At 39.7% G+C, this 12,869-nt stretch overlaps 1 protein-coding gene across 1 annotated transcript in view; it reads left to right on the top strand.

Annotated features, from left to right (window-relative positions):
• SH3RF1 (SH3 domain containing ring finger 1) overlaps positions 1–12,869 on the top strand; it is a 227,585-nt gene that overhangs the window by 192,840 nt on the left and 21,876 nt on the right. The window contains 2 exon segments of the mRNA XM_056802879.1: positions 4,510–4,769; positions 7,393–7,742. Coding sequence (XP_056658857.1) covers positions 4,510–4,769; positions 7,393–7,742 — 610 coding nt within the window.

The raw sequence follows: 12,869 nt of genomic DNA, 5'->3' as shown, positions 1-12,869 counted from the left end.
ATAGAGTAATGTAAAGGTGGAAAATTAATAATCAATACTCTAAATATTATTTTAATACTATTTATTAAAAATAGACTTAGAACAAAAAGGAAAAATTAAACGCCAAACACCTAGTTCCACGCTGCTATCGCCAGCTTGCACTTCCTGCAGAGAGTGCGCAGAGCGCAAAAATGTGCTCAAAACTGAAGCTGAATACAAAATTCACTCATGATGCATGATAGGAAAAGGGAAAAGGGGATTGTGGGAAATGTAGTCTCTAAGGTTCAAGAACACTGGAAAGGTAGACACAGTATGTCTGTCATCCACAGATCAGATGCTTAAGCCAAGAGAGCCTCATCACCCAAAGGTTGGCCACCAGGTGATGTTATTCTTGTCAACAGCAATATATACTAAAGGATTAGAGGGTTACACCACCTGATGTGAAGGAATAACAATAAAAGTAGCTAGCACTTAAAGTAATTTAATATCTATTGATATCGTAGAATATAATATATTAATTATAGTTATAGTAATTATATAATATAATGCATTTATTAATGCATTATTAATTGACTTATTAAAATTAATAGGTTGGTATAATATTATCATTATATGACATAGCAGATGCACATACTTATAGATTACTATATTGTAAACTATTAACTTGGAAAAAACACAGAACTACTAAAGTGGTCAGAAAAAACAACTCTTTAATCAGGAAAGAGATGGGTCAAATGTTTTGGCTACATACAGAGTCCAGCACCAAAAAACTTTTACAGGGTCTATAGCCTGGGACTCTGGGGACAGTATCCCTGGGAGAAATCACCTCACAGAGATGAGAGCTCCAAGAAACAAAAGAATTGGAATTTATATACCTCTTGGGGACCTGAGGATGGGACAGTATGGTTGATTGGCTTTACAATGACTGCAAAAGGGAAAGATCCATCCAAGGACAGCGCTACCTTAGAAAGGACTTTGACACAAAGGAAGAACCTACCAGGACAAGAAAAGAGTACTTCACACCTGACTAAGACTTTAGATCCATCTAAAGTCTATTGTTAGTCTGAGACTTGTGAAGTTGGGACTTCCCTTCAGAGAAATTCTCATGTGACAAGGTCAAGTGTGAGATCTTCACTTTCAAGCTAACTAAACTTGGGCATTTTCAGATCTCATGTTGCGACAAGTTTGGGGGTTTCTAGATTCCAAATTGACAATACGATATTGTGATAATATAATGCATATATAATATTTAAGTTATTTTATTATATTAAATTACATTACTTATAAAACTATTTTATTATATAATATATTAATTACAATTATAAATTTATTTTAATTTATTAGTGATTTTATAGCCACCCTATTTTATTAATATTATTTAAAATAATAAGTCAATATATTAACCTTTATTATATTATATAACTAAATTAACAATATTATTTATAGCTTAATAGTAGCTAGAGCTTTATACAAAGGTCTTTACAAATGTCATCTCATTTGATTCCTACAACAACTCTGAGAAGTAGGTGCTATTATTATCTTTATTTTACAGATGAGGATAGCAAGACTGAAAGTGATTAAATGACCTGCTATGGCCACCTAGCTAGATAGTATCGGAGGCAGAATTCACACTTGGGTCTCCCTGAGACAAAGTCAGTTGCTTTGTGCACTACCAAATATCATACTGATTGTGATAGGGAAAGGACGTTTTTGCAACAAACTGTGTAATACATACGTCAGAGTGATTGACAGGAAATAAAAAAATTCTTTATGTATCAAATAGAAGTGATTGTGTTATTAATAGTCAGGAAAAGTAAGAGTTGGTAGCCAGGTGCCAGGGCAGGAGTCTTCATGAGTTCAAATCTGATCTCAGACACTTACTAGCTGTGTGACCTGGGCAAGTTATTTCACCCTATTTGCCTCACTTTCCTCATCTTTCAAATGAGCCAGAGAAAGAAATGGCAAACTATTCTGGGATCTTTGCCAAGAAAATCTCAAAATGGGATTTGGAAGAGTCAGACATGACTTCAGTGACTAATAAACAACAGAAAAAAGGTGATAGGGAACCTCAGTGGGGGGTTCAGGAAGGGGATAGAAAAGACAGTGGTGGGTTGGAAAGTGTCTTTGACTTGTTCGAGTCAGCAAAAGCCTGGGTTGAAGTCCTACCCCTGAGAGTGACTATGGGCCCTCGGTTGCTTTATCTTCCCAGTGGGGGATAGGGATGGCCTTAGTGCTAGCTTCCAAGGGTTGTTAGACGGTCAGAACGGGCAGTAATTGGTGGGTGCCAATTTCTGAATTGGTGGTTCCTTCTCATCTCATTCTCATCTTTTCCTGGGGCATTTAGATAATCTTGGGAGAGTTCACTCTCCTTGTTTTCCTTCTCTCCCCTCCTCTGTCTCCCTAACTCTCCCCCCACTTCCTTTTTCTTCCCTTCCTTCTATTCTTCCTCATCATTATTAACATTTATTATTACCTGGGAAGCAATCACGTGTACTAGGACTTTAGCTGGGTGGACCATAAATTGTTTTTTATCTGTTTCTGTAAGTTTATTAGTGTTGGGAGATTCCCAGTTTAGAAACTTCCTTACCAAGAAAAAAATCACTCTTGAGCAATCATTTAACCTCTGTTTGTCTTAGTTTCCTCAACTGTAAAAATGAGGATAATATTAGGGCTCGCCTCTCCAGGTCGTTATGAGGATCAGAGGAGATATTTGTAAAAAGCTTTAGCCCAGTGCCCAGCACATAGTAGATGCTGTCTAAATGCTTATTCCCATCTTCTTACTTCTGAACCTACTACTTTACCCAATCCAGACATTTTCTGATACATAACATTCCATCTTCTTCCACCCTGTCTTTGCATTGCCTATCCTTCATGCTTGCCATCCCTCACTCCCTTCCAGACAGCTCAACAATCACCAATTCAACATAGCCTGGCCTTTCCTTTCCCCCAAGAGGTTAATGCTTTTCTTTCAACAGCTGGAATTATTTTATATACACTTATTCTATAAAACATATACTATTACATATTTACTATATATAATATATAGTGTTCCATATTTACTATTTAATAAATATTTATTATACACAACACATAAAGATATACTTACTATATATAATATGTAGTGTTGTATATTTACTGTATATAGTATGTAATATAATATATAAAAATAGTATTATATATCTACCACATTTCAAAAGTACAGTGTTTCATACTATATATAGTACACATTTACTATGTACATTATATAAGTATATACTTACTATATTTATAATATATAGTGTTATATATTCATTATATATCACGGTATTCTATATTGATGGTATATAATACATATTTACAAAGAGTATAAATATATACTTGCTATATATAATTCATAATTATCTATTTACTATATATAATATTATATGTTTATGTTATAGAGTACATAAATATAGCATATATTTGTAATATGGGGTTTCATATTTACCACATATAGTACACATTTACTATATACAGTACATAAATATATACTTAACAATCCATGTCATATGTAGTTCTATATTTAAGTGTCCCATATTTATGATATATAGTACATATTTACTATATATCGTACATAAATACATACTACATATAATACACAATGCTATATATTTACTATAAAAAGTATTATGTTTATGATATATAGTAGTTAAATATGGTATTCTATATTTACTATATAAATTATATAGTGTTCCATATTTATTATATAGTATATGAATATATACTTACTATATATTATATAGTGTTCTATATTTAATATATAGCATATACATCTTATATATAGTATATAAATAAACAATATACTTACTATATATTGTATATAGTGTTCCATATTTACCATATAGTACATAAGTAACATATATTTACTATATATTGTGTATAGTGTTATACATTTGCTATATATAGCACACATTTACTGTGTCGTATATAAATATATATTGACTATATATTATGTAAAGATGTTATATATTTACTATATATAGTCTTATATGTTTATTACATGGCTTATAAATGCATTATATATTTATTATCTAAACAGGGTATTACATATTTACTATATATTACATAAACACACGTATTATATATGTAGTAAATATATACATGTGTGTGCATGTGCATGCACAGGTTATATTTACTTACAGGCAACTACTCATCTTATCTTCAGACCCTTAGCAACTGTGTGACCCTGGGTGAATCACTTAGCCCGTTTGCCTCCGTTTCTTGGAGATGAATGGACTGAAGAAGGAAATAGCCTACCTCAGTCACAGAGCAGTGGATATACTGGATGATAGTAGCAGCCAATACTCCATTGCCTCTCTGCAGGGTGCTTCTTCTCTGCACAGGGCAGGTCTGTCCCCATGTCCCAGCCCCCGTAGAGCCCAGCACAGATTCAATAGAGGCTCAAGTTATCCAGGGCATATCCAGGTCTCTCCTCAAGGTGCTTCCATCCATGGCTCTTTCCCCAGCTAACCTTTCTTCCCTCTTGCTCACATTGTTTCTGTCTTTCTCCAGGACTGTGACAAGCGCATCCCAGTCTAAAGTCTCGATGTCTACTTCTGGCCAGACAGGCCGAGTGGTGACCATGGTCAGTCCATCCACTGCGTCAGGGTCTTCCCAGAAGCTGCAGGGGAATGGTGTGGCGGGGAGCCCCAGCGTGGTGCCTGCTGTGGTGGCATCCGCTGCCCACATCCAGACGAGCCCGCAGGCCAAGGTGCTGATGGCCATGACCGGCCAAATGACAGTCAACCAAGCTCGCAACGCTGTTCGTACAGGTAAAGAGAGAATGGCCGTGAGCTTTGTCCCAAACACTTTAGAAAAGGACCTTAAAGTCCTGAAGGAGGCAGAGACCAAGAGGGGCTGCTCAGATATACCCCTGCCTCACATGGCCTGGGCTCGTGCTGGGTGTACAGATGTTGGCACCAGCATGACCCAGCAATCTGAGACTTGCTGCCATGCCCTGCCACTTGGGCATCACTTTGCCCCATGTCCCATTGTGCTCGCCACCCCCATTGTCTTGTATTGTTGGCTTTCTGGCTGTGGTTTTATTTTTAAATCCTTACCTTCTGTCTGAGTATTAATTCTGAAACTGAAGGGCAGCAAGGGCTAGGCAATTGGGGTTCAGCGACTTGCTCAGGGTTGCCCCACTTCTCTGGACTCCAGGTTTGCTGCTCTGTCTTCTGGGTTCCTTAGCTGCCTCAGGCTGTGCATTTTTTCATAAACCTAGCCATGACTTATAGGCCAGCAAGGCAGTCAGGAGCAGGTCCCTCCTTCCCCTGGGTCTCAGTCTCCTCATCTGTAAATGGAGGGTTTTGAACTAGACACTCTTTTAAAGGCTAGATTTCAGGACAGAGGAGAGCCGGAGCAGGGTGCAAGCATGAACACTAAGTGGCTGCTGTGTGCCAGTCCCTGTGCTGCTGAGCACTCTACAGATATCATCTCATGTTGACACTTAAAACAAAAAAGACCTTAAAACAATATATAATGAACCTAAAAATATTCCCTCTTAAGGTTACCTTCCATCTGCTCTGTACATATCTGGTATGCATTGATTTATTTACTTGTTTCTTCCATTAGAACGTCAGCTTCTTGAGGGTAGGGATTCTTGCTCCTTTCTTTGTTTATTCACTCAGTGTAGTGCTGGCACACAGTTATCACTTAATGTTTACTGATGGATTGATTGAAATTCCTCTTCAGTTCAGTTTTTGGACCTGATTCTAACAAAGGGGGACAGAGATGGAGCCTGTGATTTTCTTGATCCGGGGAACTTCCCCATGGGGAAAATCTACCATGCATGGTGGGCGCCTTCTCAGTAACTTCGTATTATTGTTTTCTGGGTGACACAGAGAGATTAAGTGGCTTACTCAGTGTTACCCAGATAGTATATATCAGAGGTGGGACTTGAGCCTAGATCTTACCTACCCTGAGCACTTCACTTAACCCTGTCTGCCTCAGTTTTTCTATCTGTAAAATGAGCTGGAGAAGGAAATAGCAAACCACTCCAATATCCTTGGTCAAGAAAACCCCAAATGGGGTCCCAAAAATTCAGACAACAGTAGAAAGTCTAAAAAACAATATTAACTCCAAGGCTGGTTCTGAGTCTATGATATTCTCTCATGATTCTAAAAGAAGAATTACAAAAGAAATAGATCTCCCTTCCTTTTCATTTACTTCCTGAATCTCTGCATTTCTTTATCCTTCAGATGTCTTAGGTCCCACCGGGGAGGCAAAATAAAACTTGGAGTGTATCTGAATAGCCTAAATGTTAAGCAGAGTAAATATATATATATATATATATATATATATATATATATATTTTTTTTTTTTTTTTTTAACTGAAAATAGGAAGGGAGAAAACCAGAGAACCTTGCATTTGGTTACATAGTATATCAGGAACCTAGGATTTCATTGGTTTGGAAACTCTTGCCACCCAAACGAGTGCAACCTGACTAAAGCTTCATGTTTGGATGACTTTCTCAGAGAGGCTAAGACTTCCTAGGATCACACGGTTAATAAGTGTCAGAAATGTGTTTTGAAAAAGTTGATGGGGCTTAAAGAGGGGGAGGACTGGCCTAAGGTCATAGATTTAATACTTCTCAAAGGTGGGATTTGAGAGATTTCCCTGAAACTCAGAGACAGAAAGGAAAAAGGGAAAAGAATAAGCATTCATTAAGATCCTTCCAATAGGGGCAATATAGGTGGCTCAGTAAATTGAGAGCCAGGCTCAGATGCAAGAGAGCCTGGGTTCAAATCTGGCTTTAGGTGATTCTAATTGTTGAGTATTTACATGGACCATGGTGATATCCAAAAGGAAAAAAAAATGCTTTTATATTTATAGATTCTTTCCCTGAACTATATCAAACAGACATCAATAAATGTAAAATAAATAAAGAAAAATATTTATTATATAATATAAATGTTATAAAGCAATAATATACAAATAATAATAAATATTATATTATATCATGCATGATATAAATATACAAAAAGAATAAATAATTTATATTATATTTAATATAAATACATAAATTAGATATAATATATAAATAATAAATTATTTATGTTACAGGTAATATAAATATATAAATAATATATTTTGATTACCTGTAATATAAATATATATATAAATAAGAATATAATACAAATAATAATAAATAAACTCTCCCCCACCCCCCCCAAAAAGAGCATGGGATGTTAACTGGATGGAGGGCTTTTGGCTAAATCGAAAGTCTGACCTTTGAAAGTCTGACCTCTTATTGGAAATGCCCTTCCTAGTATTCAACTGAGACAAGTCACTTTGAAGCCCTCCTAGAGCAAGCTTTTATCACAGTCTGTTACAATGGAGCAACTCCCTCTGGTGTGGCAGTTTTGATCTGTATTTCCTCTCATCTCTGCTAGTTGCCGTTCACAACCAGGAGCGCCCCACAGCTGCGGTGATGCCCATCCAGGTGCAGAGTTCAGCTTGCTTCGGCCCTGCTACGGTGATCCTACCCCATCAGCAACCTCAGCCTTCGATTCCAACCTCCGCTGCCTATGTCGCTGCTGCTGTCAACCTCAACCGGCCGGCCATGCCCATGGCTTGTGTGGCAGCTGGTTCTCTGAACTCCCCCGGCATCCCCGCCACCTCCCTGGAGACAGAACTGAGTGGCCGGGCAGGGACGGCTCTCCCCGGACCCCCGACTTCTCCTGAGAGCGTGTTATCCGCTGGTGGAAATAGCCTCGCCACCAAATCAGACAACGTGAGCAAGGTGGGAGCGCCATTTTCTTTTTCTCTCTTGTAGTCATGCCTGTTGGGCAAGGACTGCTTATCCAAGCCACTTATTTCTCTTCCTTTTCCATTTTTTGTTGTCCCCTTCGTATTACCTTACTGCTTTGTGGAAAACACCTGAGCTTCAGGGTCAGAGGACCTAAGGTTAAATTCTGAACCTTCCCCATACTTATTGTGTGACTCATTTTTGTGGGCTCCGTGATCTCTGGTCAAAGGAAATTTAAATGGAAAGTTAACTTCACAGAGCCAGTCCTGTCCAATCCAATATGTATTTATTTAGGTTTATTTACAAGATTCCCTCCCCTTAGTTGGGTCCAAATGACTCTTCATGCCCCATTTGGGGTTTTCTTGGCAAAGATACTGGAGAGTTTGGCTATTTCCTTTTCCAACTCATTTTACAGATGAGGGAACTTTTATTCTACTTGGATATGGGGTCAGGAATATAGCACTTAAATATATATGTTAGTATGTATGAATAAGTGTGTGTGTGTGTGTGTGTGTGTGTGTGTGTGTGTGTGTGTGTGTGTTGAATGGGGGTAGGATGTAGGGGTGGATAAATTCAAACAAAGGAAGTGACAACAGCAATTAGATCATTACGGTGACTCTTAATGAATATTTCATAAGTTTACCCCTTTAACTCACATCAGCCCCAGGGTACAGTTGAACTCTTAGCCATCTGGTTCTTTGCTAATGTACATGAGCCTGTTTAAATTGTTAGGTATGCCTGTAAACAGTAGTTTATGAGGAAATAAACCTGGCAGCCTACTAAAAAGTTAATATTTAATTGCCAGGTTAACATGAGAGTTTATGAATAAAGCAGATCAGTATCGGTTTGGTGTTGATAATTAACTGTATGAAACGAAGTCCCAAGTCTGATATTTTGTGCCATATAGGAATATGAAGAATTCTGAAGAAGACCGATCATGGTAGCTTAGGTTCTAAGGTTTGGAAAAATGCATTTCTTTTTTTTTTTTAATTTCTTTTTTAATTTTTTAAAATTTGGTCAATTTTGAACATTATTCTCTGGTTACAAAAATAATTTTCTATGGAAACATGCATTTCAAGCACAACTGTTGCTAAAATCCAATGGTGACTTTCTAGTGTCTTACTCTAGCCATGGAGAATGCTTTCAGAGACCCAAAGGATGCCTCCCCAGTCTTTGACAGCAACTTGGGTCTTTCAGCATCCCGTGTCTCCTGGCATGAATTCTCCCCGGTGAGATGCATTGACCCAGGTGTTCTCCCGATTCTTTGTCCTTGGCCACCTAAAACAGACCTCTTATCTCCGTGGCATGTGTCATCCTTTAATTCTCCCAAGGAAGATCTGCCCAGGCTGCCATGTTGTCCCTGCCCCTTCCAGCTGTCATTCAGGCTGTGGTTTTATAGATGATAGGGGTGACTCTTCTATTTATCCAAATCAGGATGGTTTCTAGAGCAGGTGCCTTTCTGATTGTATGTAGAGTGTGTACTTGGGAAACAGAATGGAATGTTAGGGCTGGGGGAGATCTGAAGATGATTTTTGTTTATCTAAATTTGTCTAAATCGAACACTGCTGTTATTCACTTGTCTCAGTCACGTCCGACTCTTCATGAACCCATTTGGGGTTTTTCTTGGCAAAGATACTGGAAGATTTTGCCCTTTCCCTCTCCAACTCATTCTACAGATGAGGAAACAGAAGCAAGCAAGGTTTAGTGACTTGCTCACAGTCAAACAGCTAGTAAGTGTGAGGTCAAATTTGAATTCAAGTTTTCCTGATCGCTGTGTCCAACATTAGAAAATATAAATAGGAGCTCAATTTAGATTTAGCAAATTCTAAAATTTTTAGGCCACTATCCTTGAGGAAGGGGACAAATCTTTTATGTTAAGAGATAGTGCCTACAAAACTGGGCCATTGGACCACCATCTATTCTACCAAAGCCTCCAGTTTCTCTTGTGGTGCTGTTTTTGGGGTCTACGGGGCTTAAAAAGGTTTAAAAAAATCCTCATAAAAGATCATCTAGATGGGCATGAGGTGGTGGACCACATGTGCAGAGATGGGAAGGGGGAGTGGTTCTTTATGATTTCTGCATCATGTTACATTCTCCTCTCCCCCCCACCCTCATTAGACTGGTGAATTCCTTAGATCCCTTCTTAGAATAATGTTTTTACATGCACGCATAAAATAAAGTCCTGAGGATTACAAAGGAATCCAGTTATATTGAAATAGTTATCAAAATATTTTTTAAAAAATTCACAGACCTTTTGGACTAGTCTTATCACCAAATCTCCTGATTTTACAGGGGATACGATTTTCATTAAATTGAATCGAATTGGATTGATTGTATCCTTCGCTCAGATTTGAAAATTCTTGACTATTGGTTGATTATTCAATCTGGAGACCACAGTCCATGGCCCTGGATTCCTTTCTAGTTTCTTGACCTGGCTTGAAGGCAAGGAAGGAAATAGAGTGAGAAATCAATAACCCTATAAAATGACATTGCTACCAACACTGATATGAACCGTTTGGGTTGGAGCAAGAGGAATAAGGACTTGGTGAAATGAGAGGTGGGGAGGAGGGGCTGACTTCAGTTTTCTTCCCATCCTTTCCTCCTAAGCTAATAGAAAGTTTGCTGTATTGATATTCAATATTCTTCTTTAATGCTTGAAAGGTACTTCCTGCCTGATTGCTAGTTTCTGTCCTTAATAGTTCTTTTCAGCTCAGATGCCAGTTACACCATTAAATCCCCTGAAGAGAGAACTTGCCTGAAAAAACATTATTTCATCTAGAAATAATTTCCTGGGAAATCCACAGAGGAGCTGGAATTAGGAGGGCTCATTAAAAAAGATTTGTCCTCTTTCTCAAGGATAGCAATCTAAGAGTTTAGAATTTGCTTTGAACAGAGATCAGTCTTTTAAAATTCAGCTCCCGTTTACATTTTCTAGTGTTGGACTTAAAGGGGAAAAACACCCTCTCTCTCTCTCTCTCTCTCTCTCTCTCTCTCTCTCTCTCTCTCTCTCTCTCTCTCTCTCCTCTCTCTCTCTCTCTCTCTCTCCTCTCTCTTCCTCTCCCTTTCTCTCTCTCTCCCCCTTTCTCTTTCTTTCTCCCTCTCTCTTTCTTTCGCTTTCCCCTTTCTCTTTCTCTCTTTCCCTTTTCTCTCTCTCTTCCCCCCCTCTTTCTCCCTCTCTCTTTCTCTCTCCCTTTTCTCTTTCTCTCTCCCTTTTCTCTTTCTCTCCCTTTCCCCTTTCTCTTTCTCTCTCTTTTTCCCCTTTCTCTCTCTCTCTCTCTCTCTCTCTCTCTCTCTCTCTCTCTCTCTCTTCTCTCTCTTTCTCTCTCTCTCCCCTCCCCCCTCAATTTCTCTCTGTTCCTCTCTCTCTGTCCCTCCCCCTCTCTCTCCCTTTCTTCTTTCTCTCCCCTCTCTCTTTCTCTCGCTTTCCCCTTTCTCTTTCTCTCTTTCCTTTTCTCTCTCTCTTTCCCCCCTCTCTCTCTCTTCCCTTTCTCTTTCTCTCCTTTCCCTTTCTTTTTCTCTCTCTTTTCCCTTTCCCTTTCCCTTTCTCTCTCTCTCTCTCCCCCTCTCCTCCCTCAATTTCTCTCTGTTCCTCTCTCTCTGTCTCTCCCCCCTCTCTCCCTTTCTCTTTCTCTCCCCTCTCTCTTTCTCCCTTCTCTTTCTCTTGCTCTCCCCTTTCTCTTTCTCTCTTTCCCCCTCTCTCTTTCTCCCTCTCTCTCTTTCTCTCTCCCCTTTCTCTTCTCTCTCCCTTTCCCCTTTCTCTTTCTCTCTTTTCCCTTTCTTCTCTTCTCTCTCTCTCTCTCTCTCTCTCTCGTCTCTCTCTCTCTCTCTCTCTCTCTCTCTCTCTCTCTCTCTCTGTCTCTCTCTCTCTCTCTCTGTCTCTCTCCTCTCTCTCTCTCTCTCTCTCTCTCTCTCTCTCTCCCTCCCTCCCTCCCCTCCCTCTCACTCTCTCTCTCTGTCTCTCACCTCCCCCAACCAAAGGTTCCCCTTAGACATTTAATGGATTGTAAATAGCTGAGTTTCCCAAACCATCTCTCCAGAGTAACCAGTGCTCTGGTAATGTAGAGACAATTAAAGAGCAGAGTTAAAAGCTGAGGCCTCCTCAGAATAAGCACCACATGTTTTCTGTGACGCGTGTGCTTTTGTCCTTTGCTGCTATACCTCATTGTATTGGCTGATGGTCCTAACAGTTCCCTCTTAGAAGTCCATTCAAGGAAGCCGAGGCAATTTGGTTTAATCATTTAAGATGCACCAAGCCACCCCTCTTCTAAATCACTGCAGTTGCTTGCTGGGTTTTGATCTCATCCAGCTAGCTGGATCCAGAACTGAGCTTGTAAGAGATGGGCTTAAGGACATGCCAGGTTCTTGATGGACTTGATACTCTCGTTGGGATGGGGTGGTCTGCTTAGGTAAGTGGCTTTGAAATATAGCAGCGATTACGTTTGTGTATTCCCTGCCACTGTTTTGAAGACCCTCAGAACAGCCCAGTCAGGGAGCTGGCGGCTTTGGCAGAATAGGTGGGGGTCCAGTGGCCTGATTTCAACCACATTGCCTCTTAAACAAAGACGGTCTGCGAAGCCTTTCTCTCCTGGGCTGGGGGTGGAGAGGAGGGAGGGAGAACCCTCCATTAGCATTTAGGCCAGCTAATCAGCATTTATCCATTCATTCGTTTAGCATAAGCACATTGAACAGCTTCTGTGTTCAAGGCACAGTGCCAAGGGCTCTGGGAGGACAGATGTGTGAGGCCTGACCCCTGGCATCCCAAACCTTACTGTCCAAGGAGAGAGATGAGACAATCACACAAATAGCTCACACCTTCTAGCAAGATGTATTGTGGCTTTAAGAGTGTGGAGCCAATGCCCCAAGAGCTCCCAAGTTGGTGAATCACTGCTGTCTAGGCTGATCACCTTTCCAGTTCAGTCACTCCACCCCGCTTTTCTTTTCTTCCAATCACTCCCACTTTTTTTCTAATCCCTTCCCTCCCCCCTTTTCTCCTTTTGATCACTTCCCCTCCTTTCCCCCTTCCAATCACTCCCCACTTTTTTCTTCAATCACCCCCCCTTTTCCCTTCAATCATTTCCTTATTTTTCCTTCTAATCGCCCCCTGCTTTTTTTTCTTCCAAT

This window comes from Monodelphis domestica, chromosome 6 (assembly GCF_027887165.1).
Source record: "Monodelphis domestica isolate mMonDom1 chromosome 6, mMonDom1.pri, whole genome shotgun sequence".
In the NCBI taxonomy this organism is placed as follows: Eukaryota; Metazoa; Chordata; class Mammalia; order Didelphimorphia; family Didelphidae; genus Monodelphis; species Monodelphis domestica.
The sequence above is the reverse complement of the archived record's forward strand: the minus strand, read 5'-3'. Positions and strand labels throughout refer to the sequence as shown.